This window comes from Eptesicus fuscus, chromosome 15, assembly GCF_027574615.1.
Source record: "Eptesicus fuscus isolate TK198812 chromosome 15, DD_ASM_mEF_20220401, whole genome shotgun sequence".
In the NCBI taxonomy this organism is placed as follows: Eukaryota; Metazoa; Chordata; class Mammalia; order Chiroptera; family Vespertilionidae; genus Eptesicus; species Eptesicus fuscus.
The window spans coordinates 75,936,476-75,950,731 of record NC_072487.1 but is presented as its reverse complement, the minus strand read 5'-3'; the positions used below and the strand labels follow the sequence as shown (position 1 = coordinate 75,950,731).

Here is a 14,256-nt window from a genome sequence, read left to right as displayed (position 1 = left end):
CCAGACACCAGCACCCTCGCTCCCTTCTGGACTTCAGCTGTTTTCGTTTTCCCTTCCATTACAAAGGTAGTACGGTTTGCTGCAAAGGTTTCAAACACTGCAGAGGAGAGGAAGATAAAAACCTTCCATCAATTCTTACCTGACCCTTGACAGAAGCTGAACCCAGAGGATGATGCTGTCGTGGTGGTGGCCGAGGTGCCACCAAACACAGAGCCTCCTTGTCCGAAGCCCGGGCTCTGCCCAAACGCAGGCGGGCTGCTCTGGCCGAACACCCCCGCGCCGGTGTTGGCAGAAGACTGGCCGAACGAGAAGGAGATGGAGCTGCTGGCGCTCGAAGAGGCACCGAAGACGTTCCCGCTGGTGGACGTGGAAGGGGCGGACACGGACTGCCCAAAGGCGGACCCGGAGCTGAAGCCAGGCTGGCTGAAGGAGAAGCTGCTCGCGGGGCTGCTTGTCGACTGCCCGAAGGCCGGGGCCTGCCCGAAGGCCGTCTGCCCGAAGACCCCTGTGGCCGACGTGCCAAAAGCGGGGCTGCCGAACCCCGAGCTGCTGGCCGGCGGCGTGGCGGTGGCCGTGCTGGCTGTGCTGCCCGTCTGCTGCCCGAACAGGCTCGGTGCGGTGCTGGCTGCCGCCTGCCCGAACACGGGGGTGGCCGAGGGGGTGGAGGCCGTGCTGCCGGGGAGCTGGCTGAAAGCGGAGCTGGAGCTGGCAGCAGGTGGCTGAGTGAAGACAGAGGAACCAGAGGTGACAGTGCCAAACGCCACCGAGTCCGCAGCGGGGCTTGGAGCAGCGCTGGAAGCAGCACTGGCGGTGGGGGGGGCACTTGGTGCTTCTGCGGGCACAGGGCCTGCACTCGGGGTTGGAGCTGCGGTGACAGCCGGCTGCCCAGGCGCGGAAAGGGAGGGAGGAGAAGCTGGTTCCGTCTTGACGTCGGGGACCCCGGTGGCGGCTGCCGTGGCCTCTGCAGAAGGTGCCGGGAGACTGGAACTCGGTGCCGCGGCGTCCGGGCTGCTGCCTGTGGGCTGGGCAGGAGCAGGCTCCTTCTTCACGGGGTCGGGGGTCTGCAGAGGAGCCTGGGGAAGCGGCGCTGACTGCTGTGGCCCCAGAAGCGAGGCTGCTGACGCTGCGGTCTCACTGGTGCCCAGCTTCTCGGACAAAGATGGGGACGGCGCCTCCTCTGTGCTTTTCGCAGAGGGCACAGGCAGGGTGGGAGCAGACGCTGAACTGAGGAGGCCACCGAATGACAAGGTGGAGAACGATGTGGGAAGGGGAGTGGCAGTGGTGGCCGGAGGTGGGGCAGATGGGGGCACTGTACCACTCGTGGGCTGACTCCCAAACGAAAAACCAGTCTTGCTGCCACTCAGAGACATCCCGCCAAAACCGAGGACCCCAGAGGCCCCTGCGCTGGGGAGGGGCAGGCCGCCAAAGACACCAGTGGAGGCACTGCTGGTGCTGGTGCTGGCTGCTGGAGCCACCGTGGTGACGGTCACGGAGGAGGTCAAGGGAGGCTCCGCGGGCTTCCCCAGCGCGGGAGGGCCCCCAAAGTTAAACGCCGAGGAGACGAGGGGAGTCTTGGCTGGTTGTGCGCCACTCAGGCTGGTGGAGGGAGCCTTACTGGCTGGCTTTGTGGAGTCCTCTGCTTGGCCGACCCGCAGTCCTGAGAAACTCCCCAGAGTCTCGCCAGCCAGAGAACTTGGAAAGAGGAGCTCCCCCGCCTTAGACGGCGCAGCTTCCAACTTGCTGGGAGGGGAGGAGAGAGCAATTCCAGGAGGGGCCGCAGGCCGGCTGCCCGGCGGAGCCGGCTCTCCTGCGGGAGCACCGGCGGCTCCGGTGGTGGTGGGCGCTGCTGTCACTGTGGAGGGAGACGAGCTTTCGGGGGTGGCCTCAGATAAAGGTTTGCCTCCCGCACCGAACGGGAATGTGTCCGGCTGGCTGGACTCTTTAGCAGGGGGTGCTGCCCCTAGTAAGACAAAGAAATTAGGAGATGAGTCGGATTTAGCAGAATCTGACCCGGCGCATCTCCGCTGACTATTTCTAAGCCAGTCTCTCTCCCCCTCGATGCAGTCAGGGACGGCTGGTTCCGACAGCAGCCTCCTTGGGTGGGGAGGACAGAACGGATCCCTCGGTCTGAGCCATCTCCCTGGGGTGAAAAGCACACTATTCTTTCCATGACCATTAAGTCACAACAAACACACCACATCTAGAATACAAGAAATTAACACATTCTCCCAAAAGAGAAATAAAAAGGCGTCTCCTCTTCCTTTCCCACCTGTGCTTCCCTCGGGGACATCCCTGGCAGAGCCAGCTAGGGACCGGCCGGCTCTAATGGAGAATACCGCCACACTCACTGCGAATGCTCTAGGCAGGACTCAGAGCAAAAGGTCAACACATCGGTCAGAACCCCTGCCCGTGCTCGGGGGCACACAAAGGTCATGTGTGCAGCAGAGACGGTACCTTGTGCGGCAGCGAAAGTGGACGGCGGTGTCGGCGTGATCACCCCAAAATTAAAGCCAGTCCTGGGGAGTGGGAGAAGAGAGGTTAACCAGGAACCGCCCCAAGGCCCCCCGCCCCCCAGTCAGTCTTACATTGTGTAATGCACTCACACGACCTCTCCAGGAACTTACAATCTCAGATACACAACAGAGGAAAAGCACATTTCTGCGGCGCAGTGAGCCGCCCCAAGACCTAAGCTGGGGGAGGCAATCTGTGGGGGAGCAGAGGGAGCAGCATGGGAAGCCTGGAGGGATGGCTGGCTTCCCCAGGCAGAGGTTCGGGTGGGGACCTAGCTCAAGGAAGACAAGGGAGGAGTGGAAACGCACAGGGATGTGTATGGGGAATGGCGGCGAGAGCGTGGGCCGCCTGGTGAAGGAGACAAGACAGGCCGGCTAGGGAGAACCTCTCATAAGCCACCCCAATATCACAGAGCGGGTCAGGACAGTGCCGCGTTACTAGGGGACACCATGGGGAGCCTGACATGGAAGCCACTGTCTCTGCGGTTCTGACACAACCCTTGGACCTGGGCGGGGAACACTTGGTTCAGAAACGTTTCTGACGCCTTTCATGTCCTCTCTCTCTCTGCACTGGGAGTAAAGACACCACTGCCAAGGAAAAGCCGGTCCAAGAGTGAGCCAGAAGAGACTATTCATGTGATAAAAGCTCAAGTAGCAAATTTAGATCAGTCTAGTTTTAAAATATAAGGGACCTCCCGGCCAGTGTGGCTCAGTGGTTGAGCACTGACCCATGAACCAGGAAGTCACAGTTTGATTCCAGGTGAATGCACAAGCCTGAGTTGCAGGCTCAATCATCAGTGTGGGGTGTGCAGGAGGCAGCCGATCAATGATTCTCTCTCATCAGTGATGCTTCTATCTATCTCTCTCCCTCTCTGAAAGCAATAAAAAATATTAAAATACTAGAGGCCCATTGCACGATATTCGTGCAAGAATAGGCCCCTGGCTTCACTCCCAGCCGCCCAGGAGCTGGCAAGTCCCCGCTCCCTCCCCAGAGCCTGGGAGCCAACAAGTCACCGCTCCCCGGCCGCCCAGAGCTGGCAAGTCACTGCTCCCCAGCCACCCAGAGTCGGCAAGCCCCACTCCCTGCTCTGGGCCGCCCGGAGCCAGCACGTCCTCACTTCTGTCTGAAGCACCACTCAAGTAGCTCCCTCCGCTGCCCCCCTTCCCCTCATAGCAGGCTTCACTCCGCTCTGCACCTGCATATGCAAATTAACCGCCATCTTTGTTTGGTTAATTTGCATACTCGCTCTGATTGGCTATGGGCGTAGTGAAGGTATGGTCAATTAGCATTTTTCTCTTTTATTAGGTAAGATAAGGGACCAAGCATATTAAATGTAGTAAACAATGTAAGAATTTAGATTTTTTTTTTGCCCATCATGGCCTTTGTCTAATGGACAAAGACCATCTAAAATGTTGTATTAAACACTGTATCACATTTAAGAAAAACCCTTTTTCTCTGTCTCAACCTTGGTGAAGAAATTTTATATACAGAGATAAGCCACTGACCCAATGACCCAACCTTTTCAGCTTATTTTAAAAATGGGAAGAAGAAGCCCCAGTTGCCTAATGGATAAGGCTTTGGCCTCCTTAAAAATGGGAAGAAGAGTATCAGTTCATGAGGTAAAGGTGAATAATTAGCGTTTAAAAGATGCACTAGCTCCTGGCACCAACCTGCTTTTTAAAATCTGCTCCCCACTACCATTGGGAAGTATAAAACATGATTCGCCATGAAGAGAAAGTAAGAACGGCAGGTTTCATCTCCGCCGCACAGTCTACCCCACCTCCACGGGGAGAGGATGCTTGGCAGCTTTCAAGGCTCCAGTGTGAGCACCTTCCCCAAGCTGGAGTCCTTGCCGCCTCTCAGAAGTTTAGCACGCTGACCTCTCCGATCAGTAAAGCCAATCCCAGCGTTGATCTAGTCCCCAAATGGTGCCAGAATGAAAACAGCTCAGCATGACAGACTAGGCCAAGCATGGAAGTTGGCACAGACCCATCACCCAGAGAAAATGAGGCTCATCCTGTAATAACACATGCATAACCTTGAATTGAAAAGGGGAAATAGATTCCTATCAGGACATGAAGCTAATATCATCAGATGTATTACTGCAGTGATAAGAAGTCTGGGCTCATGCACATTTGATAAGCATCTCACTGACCGTGAGACTTGGGGAAGCTATCTGGTAAGTGACTTCCCACAAAACGTAAGCTTATTACTGACCCTGAAGAAGAAAACGAGAAAGGCTTGCTGAACTGCCCGACAGAAGATGGAGTAGAAGTCACAGCGGTTTCTATCTTGGTTGCCCCTGGCCCTGAAATCAGGAAGGAAAAAAAAAAGAACATTACAAAAGCCAGTTAGAAACACGGTTCCAGTTTGTAATCCTTGCAGCGCGGCTGTGTGGTGCACAGAGAGGGGCCCCAGGCCTGCAGGCCCAACGCGCATCCCATACAACCAAGGGGGGCACGGGGCCTAAGTCACACTCAAGGTCTCGGACCTTGCCCTTTGGCTCTGTCACGTTAATTCCAGACCAAGACCGCCACAACCTCCTTCCCAGGAAGAGGTCACAATAATTCTAGTGCAGCTGAAATTAAAGCTTTCAAAGTAGCTTGATAACTACTGAAAAGTAATATATACCGAAAGGGAGAAATCCAAAGGAAATGGGTTAGAGTGACTAAATGTCTCTGAGGAGTGACCTCATGTTACTTGTGTCCTCCCTCCGTTTCTGTATTTTCCATAGCAGTATTTCTGCATTTAACAATCACAGCTTCCTTTTTTAAATGATGGAGGTGATAAGATGGCTGCAATACAGGGACGCGCAGAAAGTTAATGCAATCCGTCATCCTCCCCACAGTCACTCTCGCTGCTACTACTTGTTAACAGTTGGGGTGTTATCTTCAGTCTTTCCCAATTACTCTACTTTCAAAGGGGGAAGGGAAGGAGAAAAGCACATTTAAAGAAGCCCAAACCAAACCATAAAAATGTAATACTTTCTGAGTGAGTATAGGGCAAACATCACAATATAAAACAATGTGCTGTGGACAAGGACACGCAGTGCAGCGCTGCTTACAATCCGAAACCTCAGGAAGAACCTAACTAGCAGCAGAGCTGGTGGCCATGGCAGGAGGGAGAGCTGCGGCAGCTCTGCGAACATGACCAGGATGCTGACTGTGGTGGGGAGGGGGCGTGAAGGGGAGAAACGGCCTCTGATGAATACAGACAGGCTATGCCTAATTTTGTTTAAAAAACCAACAATGAAGTAACCTCAGGAGATACATACCACATCATTGAGGGTTATCATCTCTGGAACGGGGGACTTAGCGGGCAGCTCTCACTTGCTACACTATCTATCTCCAATAGACTGGCCCGGCCTGCGCCATCTCGCAGTCTGGCAGCCCTCGGGGCATATCGACGGAAAGCCAGCAGCTGGACACCCTTAGTGCTGCCACAGAGGCAGGAGAGGCTCCCGCCATCGCAGCCGCGCTCGCCAGCCGTGAGCCCAGCTTCTGGCTGAGCGGCGCTCCCCCTGCGTTGAGTGTCTGCCCCCTGGTGGTCAGTGTGTGTCATAGCGACCGGTCCGTCTGCCATTTGGTCAATTTGCATATTAGCCTTTTACTATATAGAAAGAGAACTCGTCTACTGAGGTTTCAGATACACTTTTTTTTTTAAAGGAAATTTTGGGCAAATTCTTAAACAGTATTTCTTAGGGACCCCCACCCTAAAAAAAAAAGTCCTATTCGTTTGATTATCCAGCGAGTGGATGCAGAAGCAAACACCTAGCAATGCAAGAGTACCTCAGTCACCACTCGGTGCCCCTCTCCAAAGCCCCTTTGCCAGTCATGCTAACTGCGTAAGACTCGCACGAAGCAAGGGCCCTTCGAGCCCCTCATCTTCTCTTGAGGAGTAAAAAAGCTCTCCATGAAGTTCTTGAAAGAAGTTAGGATAAACGATCTTTCAAAATACTTTTCTAAGATATTAGACAGAAATAGAAAGAACTTGCTTAACTTGATTCAAAAGTCTCTGACAATTCTACTGAAATTCTCCTCTAACGTGAGGCTTTAGATCCTGGTCCAGGAGTGCTGCACACCTTCCTGTCACGTGAGGCAGACTGTAACAACTGTGGCCCTGCCTTCATCCACATTCTAGAATACAACTCTGGTTACACAGTAATGGTTTTTCTGCTGAGTGCAAGGAACATTTAGGAAGATAAACCCAATATCCAACAGAAAGCATGACGACAGAGACAGCTGAGTGGGTGTATGACTGAGGGGTCTGGAAAGCGGTCTGCTGGCGTGTGAAGCTCAGCATCTCTACCAGAATCAGCCTGAAGACGCACTGGAAACCACGGATCAAAAGCAAGGCCGGAGTCGAATGTGGTGACAACGCCGGACTGCGGGCGGCACAAGATCTCTGGAGCAGACGGCACACAGGCCACAGCCAGTGGGCGACAGAACAGCAGCCCACAAAAGGGGGGCTGAGAAGATCCCGTATTGAGGTTCATATACACAAAAGCATACTCCTGCCTCAAGTGTCCCTGGGCAAGTGGATGCCTGGTCCAAGACCTATGGTAAAACTAATCTTAGTAAATGATTCTGCTTGAGTGAGTGTTGAAAGTACACGAAGTCAAAACATCTTTTAATATTGACATTACATCTACTTTGAACTCTCACATTGTAAGAGATCATTTTACTTTCCTTTAACTGGCTTTTGAATTGTCATTGTGGACTAAGAATTTTTATTCCTTTTAGAAGAAACTGAGTCCAATGTTCCGATCCACTCCTCTCTGAACTGGTCATCCATAAGCAGGTGAGGACAACGCTACGGCCCCTTTTTAAGAAAAACTTCTACAGGAAAGCTTCGCCCACTGCTCTCCAATTTCAGACGTGAGCAGCTGTGGAAGGGCCACTAATGTCCTGGAGATTCTTCCCCAGCCAAGGCCGTCCGAGTGTCTCTGCACTTGGCCTCCTCTGCTGGCTGTCTTTGTGATCCAGAACCGTTACCTAAGCTGGAGCAGTTCTTTCACCTTTATTTTAACTAAAACAAAAATGCAAACTGACCTGAAGCTTTATCACCGGATGACAATTGACCGGAGGCTGATGTGGGCCCAGACAGCTTTAGGGAATTTATTAGCGATCCCTACAAGAGAACACAAGCAAAACGTATGTGTGAAGCTGCTAACCATCCTTTGGAATAGAGGAACATGTAAAATGATAACACAGTTTATAATAAACAAGCATAAACCCATTTATTGAGTTTAACTTTTTTTTTTAGTTCCAAGGTAAGTCAATATTTTAATTGTCTGACACATGTAAGATCATATCAGAGCATGGGATATTCATTCTGCAAGTGACCAGGAAGCAGGCCCATGCCCGTCTGTCTGTGGCCATCTTCTCGGTGTCCGGCACAGGGCCTGGCACACAGAAGACACTGGAAAGTTTGGTAGACGAGTGAAAGAAGCAGTAAATGAGTTAAATGCGTTCTGGTTCTCAAAACATTTATACTGAAGTGAAAAAGCAAAACTGTTTGACTGGTATCCACCTCCAGGCAACGTTTCTTTACTCTTGTTGGTTACGAGTGATGCCTTGCCCTGTGTCCTCCAAGGTGAATGTGGAAACTTCCAGAAGAGGGACCAAATGCTAAATGCTTAAATGTCATTTAAGTCACAGCAAAGAAGGGACAGAGAGCCATGCCTGAGAACTCACAATCGGCAAGTTCCGGTGTTCAACCTAATCCCACCGCCTCAGAGGAGGGTGGCAGAGCACCCGGCTTCTCAGGGGAAGCCGCAGCCACAGCCTGGCCTACCTTTCAGCCATCTGCTATTATTTAACTGCTGACAACATAACCTATTTTTGTAGGAGACAATGTTTACCAGGCAAAAGCCTGGAAGTAGACATAACAAACATCACAGAATAGGCGAGCTCTGAAAGCCAGCATGCAGGAGAAAGCAAGAGAACCTCTCCCGCAGACACGAACCCTGAAAGGTATAACGAGAAAAGCATGATGGGAAGAAGTGGGAAGGCTGGGGTCCCAGCTCTGGTTCACCATTTCCTAGAGGGGTGCGCCTGCCTTAGTCACGTGAGTCTCGGCCTCTCCATGAGGGAAGTATATCTAAAGCCCTCTCCTGTCTACTGCACACGGCCGTTGCGTGGGTTAACTAAGGTAATGTTAAATGAAAGTAACTGCAAATCCAAATACTCCATATAAATATACAGCATTAAACGATGACCCACGATTGCTAGATGCAGACGGGCAAGTGGCCTATGAGATAATGGCGGGTCCTGACCAGCCTGCTACGTCAAGACTGGCTAAACTGTGGGGCAAGGACTTATGGTTCATGTAAAGCAAAGTGAGGACTCCTAAGAGGGTTGTCTCAGTGACCCTGCGTGGCTGTCAACAAGGAAAACCAGCGACGTACCTGCTTGGCTTGGTTATTCGCAGCCCCCGGAGTCGGCCCTGGGTGAGGAGTTTTGGCTGTGGAGTGTGACACCGGAGAACTGAAAAACATGAGCAAACACTCAAGGGAAAGGCATGACTGGGGAAATGACATTCACCTTGAGGCAACCTCTAGTCCAGCAAATAATATCAATTCTTTCCTATCACATTATAGATGTCTGGACCCTAACCAAAGTCATTTGACATTTTTCAGATTCAAGAATGAATCTTTAAATGAAATCTGGGTCTTTAACATAAAAGTCAAAGCAGTATACTTAACACTTATTTTCTTCCTGCAATCCTAAAAAAAGTTCTAACTAGGCCAGTGGTTCTCAACCTTTCTAATGCCGCGACCCTTTAATACAGTTCATGTTGTGGTGACCCCCAACCATAAAATCATTTTCGTTGCTACTTCATAACTGTAATTTTGCTGCTGTTATGAATCGTGATGTAAGTATCTGTGTTTTCCGATGGTCTTAGGCCCTACAGCCGCGGTTCTCAACCTGTGGGTTGAGCTCTATTGGTGGCTCTTGGGAGCAATTTTTTAAATCAAATGATCTGTTCTCAGTCCTGAGTGACTTTGATTGGTACGTACAGTGGTTGTAGCTATAGGATCTGGTCTGATTTTTCAGATACCTCCCTAAAGTTAGGAGGATTAATATCTTTCCATAAAAACATCACCTTGGAGGCACTGGCCGGGTTGGCAAGAGCATCGCCCCGGTATGTCAAGGTTGCGGGTTTGATCCTCAGTCAGGGCACATACAAGAATCAATTAATGAATGCAAACATAAGTCGAACAACAAATCAATGATTCTCTCTCTCAAATCAATAAAAATAAATAAATTAAAAAAAATTGAACTCGGAAGAGGAAAGACAAAAAAAGCCCATGCCTGGCAGAAAAATGAACCACCTCACAAGCACCTCGAGAGTCTCTGCTGGAATCACAGGAACCTTCCCGCACCACCTTTCCGGACTGACAGCGAAGAGATAACGGAGTTATTTTCAGTGCAACGAAACTCCCTTTGTTCTTCCACTGAAGACAAAAGCTACCAACGGCGTCTCTCTGAAGAAACACCTTCCTGCTCCCCCGAGATAGTCTAACCATCAGGTACACAGCTACAGCGCTCCCTCGCCTCTGCGAGTCTCCAGCAGAGAAAAGGAATGTGTGAGTGAGGCCGCTGGGACGGAGATCCCTGAGCAGACACAGCCGACTGGGGCAGAGAAGTGGTTTGGGCTCAGGAGAACCACAAGGGAAACGAAAATCTTCCATGCGAATGCAGAGAAAAGCAAAAAAGAAACTAGAAATAAAAAATAGAAGCAGCAAGTTCATCCAATTTGGACCATTTTTTCCACCCCCAATTTAGTTATGACACGATGGTATATTAAATCATACACGAAACAGACTGAGTATAATCACTGTTCCATTTGCTTGTGAAATGCTATACCTCTCGTGAGTATCCCAAGCCCCCTGCACACTGGGCCGGTTGACAGCCCTGCAGAGCAACGCACTTCAGTGCAACCAGCTCACAAACCAGCTACGTCGATCCACCATGATCCAAGAGCAAGCAGAACACAACACACTACTGACAAAAATTAATTCAAAATGGATCCAAGACTAAGTGCAAGAGCTAAAACCATAAAATGAACCACGCCTAAATTTCATCAAAATTAAAAACTTAACGTGTCTAGGACACTATCAAGAAAAAAAACCACTCAAAGAATGGGTGAACAATACACACACACACACACACACACATATGTATATATATGTACATATACATATGTGTGTGTATATATGTATATACACATACACACACATACACATACATACATATGTTTTAAAATATATTTTATTGAATTTTTACAGAGAGGAAGAAAAAGGGATAGAGAGTTAGAAACATCAATGAGAGAGAAACATCGATCAGCTGCCTCTGCACACCTCCTACTGGGGATGTGCCTGCAGCCAGGGTACATGCCCTTGACCGGAATCAAACCAGGGACCCTTCAGTCCGCAGGCCGACGCTCTATCCACTGAGCCAAACCGGTTAGGGCACAATATTTGCAAACTATATACCCAAGGGACCCGAATCTAGACTATCTAACAACCGAGAAAAAAGCCCAGCAAAAAACGGGCAAATGCCCTGGCTGGGCGGCTCAGGTGGTTGGAGCACTGTCCTGGACACCACGTTGCAAGTCTGATTTTTGGTCAGGGCACATACCTAGGTTGCAGGTTTGATCCCCCATTGGGGTGTGTACAGGAAGCAACGAATAAATGGTTCTCTCTCTCTCTCAAATCAAGAAAGATATATATCTTTGAGTCTTCACTGATTTAAAAAATGTGCATGGGATCTAAATAGACATTTCTCCAAAGAAAATACAAATGACCAATGAGCACACAAACAGATGCCCAACTAATGACTAATGACTAGGAAATGCCTATCAAAACCACAATGAGTCCTGGCCAGGTCGCTCAGTTTGTGGGAGCAGCATCTGTCACACCAAAAGGTTGTGGGTTCGATTCCCATGAGTGAGGCATCGACCAATGTTTCTTTCTTTCCCTTCCTCTCTCTAAAATCAATAAAAATATTTAACCCCCCCAGGAGGATTAAAATAAATAATAATAAAACCCCCACAATGATAACATTTAATATGCACTAGGATGGCTATCATAAAAATGATAAATGCTGGTGAGGATGTAGGGAAATTGGGACCCTCACCCACTGTTGTTGGGAATGTAAAAAGGAGCAGCCGCTTTGTGAAACAGTTTGAACTACATTTAGCTCAAAAAGCTAAAAAGAAGTACTGGGTAATCTAGCAATTCCACTCCTAAAACATTATCCAAAATAACTAAAAGCAGGGGCTTAAACGGATACTCGTACACCAATGCTCACTGTGGCATTATTCACAACAGCCAAGTGTTCGTCAACAGAGGAGTGGGAATATGCACACGATGAAGTACTATCCAGTCGTAAAAGGCATGAAATTCTGACAGATGCTACAACATGAATGAATCTTGAAAATTCAAGTGAAATGAGCCAGACCCAAAAGGATTCCAATTATACGAGGTTCCTACAATAGGCAAATTATTAGAGACAGAAAGTAGAATAGAGGCTACCAGGGATGGAGGGAAGGGAGAGTGAACAGTTGTTGTTTAATGGAGAGACAGTTTCAGGGAGGGATGGATGACAAAGCTCTGGAAATAAACACTACCTGTACTTAATGTCACTGAATTATACACTTAAAAATGGTTAAGGTGTCACTTCTGTTCTATGTATATTTTACCACCATAAAAAAGGAAAAGCTTCCTAACTGGTCTCCTAGTTTCTACCATCCCCCACCCCAGCCCCTTTGATCTAGTCTCAAGATAAGAATCAGCGCTTCCTGCTAAACCATAGGTCGTATACAACTATTTGCATTTATCAAAGCTCATAAGAATTTTACAATTAGAAAAAGATGAGTTTTACTGTTTGTAAATTATGCCTCAATATTAAAACACTGCTAAAGTTGCCATCGTTGTGCAGGGGCCATGCTAATCTTCTCTGTATTGTTCCAATTTTAGTATATGTGCTGCCAAACCTCACAGGGAAGGCAGGGGAGGGTCGGGGGGAGAGATCAACCAATGAACTCATATGCGTATATGCATAACCCATAGACACAGACAACAGGGTGGTGAAGGCCTAGTGGAGGGGGTGGGGAGTGGAGAGGCGAGAGGTCAATGGGAGAAAAAAGGGGACATATGTAATACTCTCAACAACAGAGATTAAAAAAACTGCAAAAGTTAAAAAAATAAACCAAAAAATAAATCAGATCACTCAACTGCTCAAAAAACATCCAAGGTCAACCAGGTCTTGACCCAGCTGGCAAGCTGAACCAGGTCGTGAGCCCCACCCGCCCGCCCGCACCCTGACCCTGACCCCATCTCCAGGGCTCCTTTCTCCCTCCAGCGGCCACCTGGCTCTTTCCTGAGCCTGCCAGACACACTCCCACCACAGGCCTGTGCCTGGAGCTGTTTCCTTAGGATATCCATGAGACCTGCTCTCTGGCCTTTGATCTTTATCCAAATGTCAAGTGTCAAAAGCCACCGGAAGGTAAAACATTACGTAAGACAAAAAAAAAAAAATCCAGCTTGAGGTGAAAGAAACAGGGTCTGACATATGCTACAACATGTAGCCATTAACCAGGGGGGAGAAACACCCGCCTGCCTGGGCCACACTATTTAAAACTGCAACCCAGCCCAGACAACAGTCCTACACCCCTTTCTACTGCAATTTTCTCCATCAGACCTATCACCATCTAAAACACGACATATCTAATTTATTTCACTTCTCCGTCTTCCTGTGACTAGGGCAGGGTGGGTTTTTGTGGTCTGTTTAGTGAGCTGCTTTATCCCCAGCACCTAGAACAGTGTGCGGCATACAGAACACGCTCATTTGTTGGGAGTGAAAAATGAGCGCATGAACAACAAAATTCCTGAAAGGAATGATGTGTCTGGTGTGTGTTAGTGAAAACAAACCAACCAGCCAAACCTCCCACCTCATCCAGCCCCTCTCTTCCCTCCCCACTTCCTGCCGGGCCTCTGGCCACAAGGGCCTTCTTCCAACTTCACGTCCAACACCGTCCGTGCCCGGATCTGCCGTCACGCATTCCAGCCCTCGGATCAGCACTCCTCTGCAGTCTTCACCGGGAACTTCTTTCTGGCCACTGTTTAACTAAAACAGCGCTTCCCCACCCGCCTCCGCCCCCGACTCCACCAGCCCGCGCGTTCTGTGCTTTCTCAGCTGCTGGTCCCGCTCCCTCTGAGCTCACTACACTGCAGTGAAATAACGTTGTGCAACTGGTAGAGTAGCGGCTGTCTGCTTGCTAAAATAAGTGCCACGAAAGCAGGCATTGGTGTGACTTACTCACTGCTGTGCCCTTAACACCCAGGGCAGCATCGCAGTTACCCCCGACTCTGCTGAACCAGGTGACTGAGCTCCGCACGGAGTCCGCCGGCCCCAGGTTTGCTCCAGGTAAACCCTCTCCCTTAACGCAGGGCGGTTAGTTAATGAACAGAAGTGGATGAAGCCGATGAACGTAAGATATGCCAAGGGCAGAAACAGGTAAGCTCATCTTCTGGTTAATCTCTTATGATACTACTCTAAGAAAGTTAAATGCAACATTAAATATTTAAAATACATCTAAGAACTACTGCTTCACAGAATCTGATAACGAATGCATTTCCCTCTGAAGCTTTTTTCCTGGGGGAGGCGGTAAACACCAATGCCCACTTCCTGATTATGCTTGGAGTTTACTTGTTACCTGGTAAGTGGTCATTAAAAA

General features: G+C 49.5%; 1 protein-coding gene and 1 pseudogene across 1 annotated transcript in view; both read right to left on the bottom strand.

Annotated features, from left to right (window-relative positions):
• The window catches only part of NUP214 (nucleoporin 214), a 79,168-nt gene that overhangs the window by 23,760 nt on the left and 41,152 nt on the right, over nt 1-14,256 (bottom strand). The window contains exons 25-29 of the mRNA XM_028127069.2: nt 8,921-8,999; nt 7,563-7,641; nt 4,729-4,819; nt 2,455-2,516; nt 140-1,960 (exon numbers count right to left, since the gene is read on the bottom strand). Coding sequence (XP_027982870.2) covers nt 140-1,960; nt 2,455-2,516; nt 4,729-4,819; nt 7,563-7,641; nt 8,921-8,999 — 2,132 coding nt within the window. The remainder of the gene's footprint in view (nt 1-139; nt 1,961-2,454; nt 2,517-4,728; nt 4,820-7,562; nt 7,642-8,920; nt 9,000-14,256) is intronic.
• Nucleotides 12,419-12,518, bottom strand: LOC114226789 (U6 spliceosomal RNA; annotated as a pseudogene).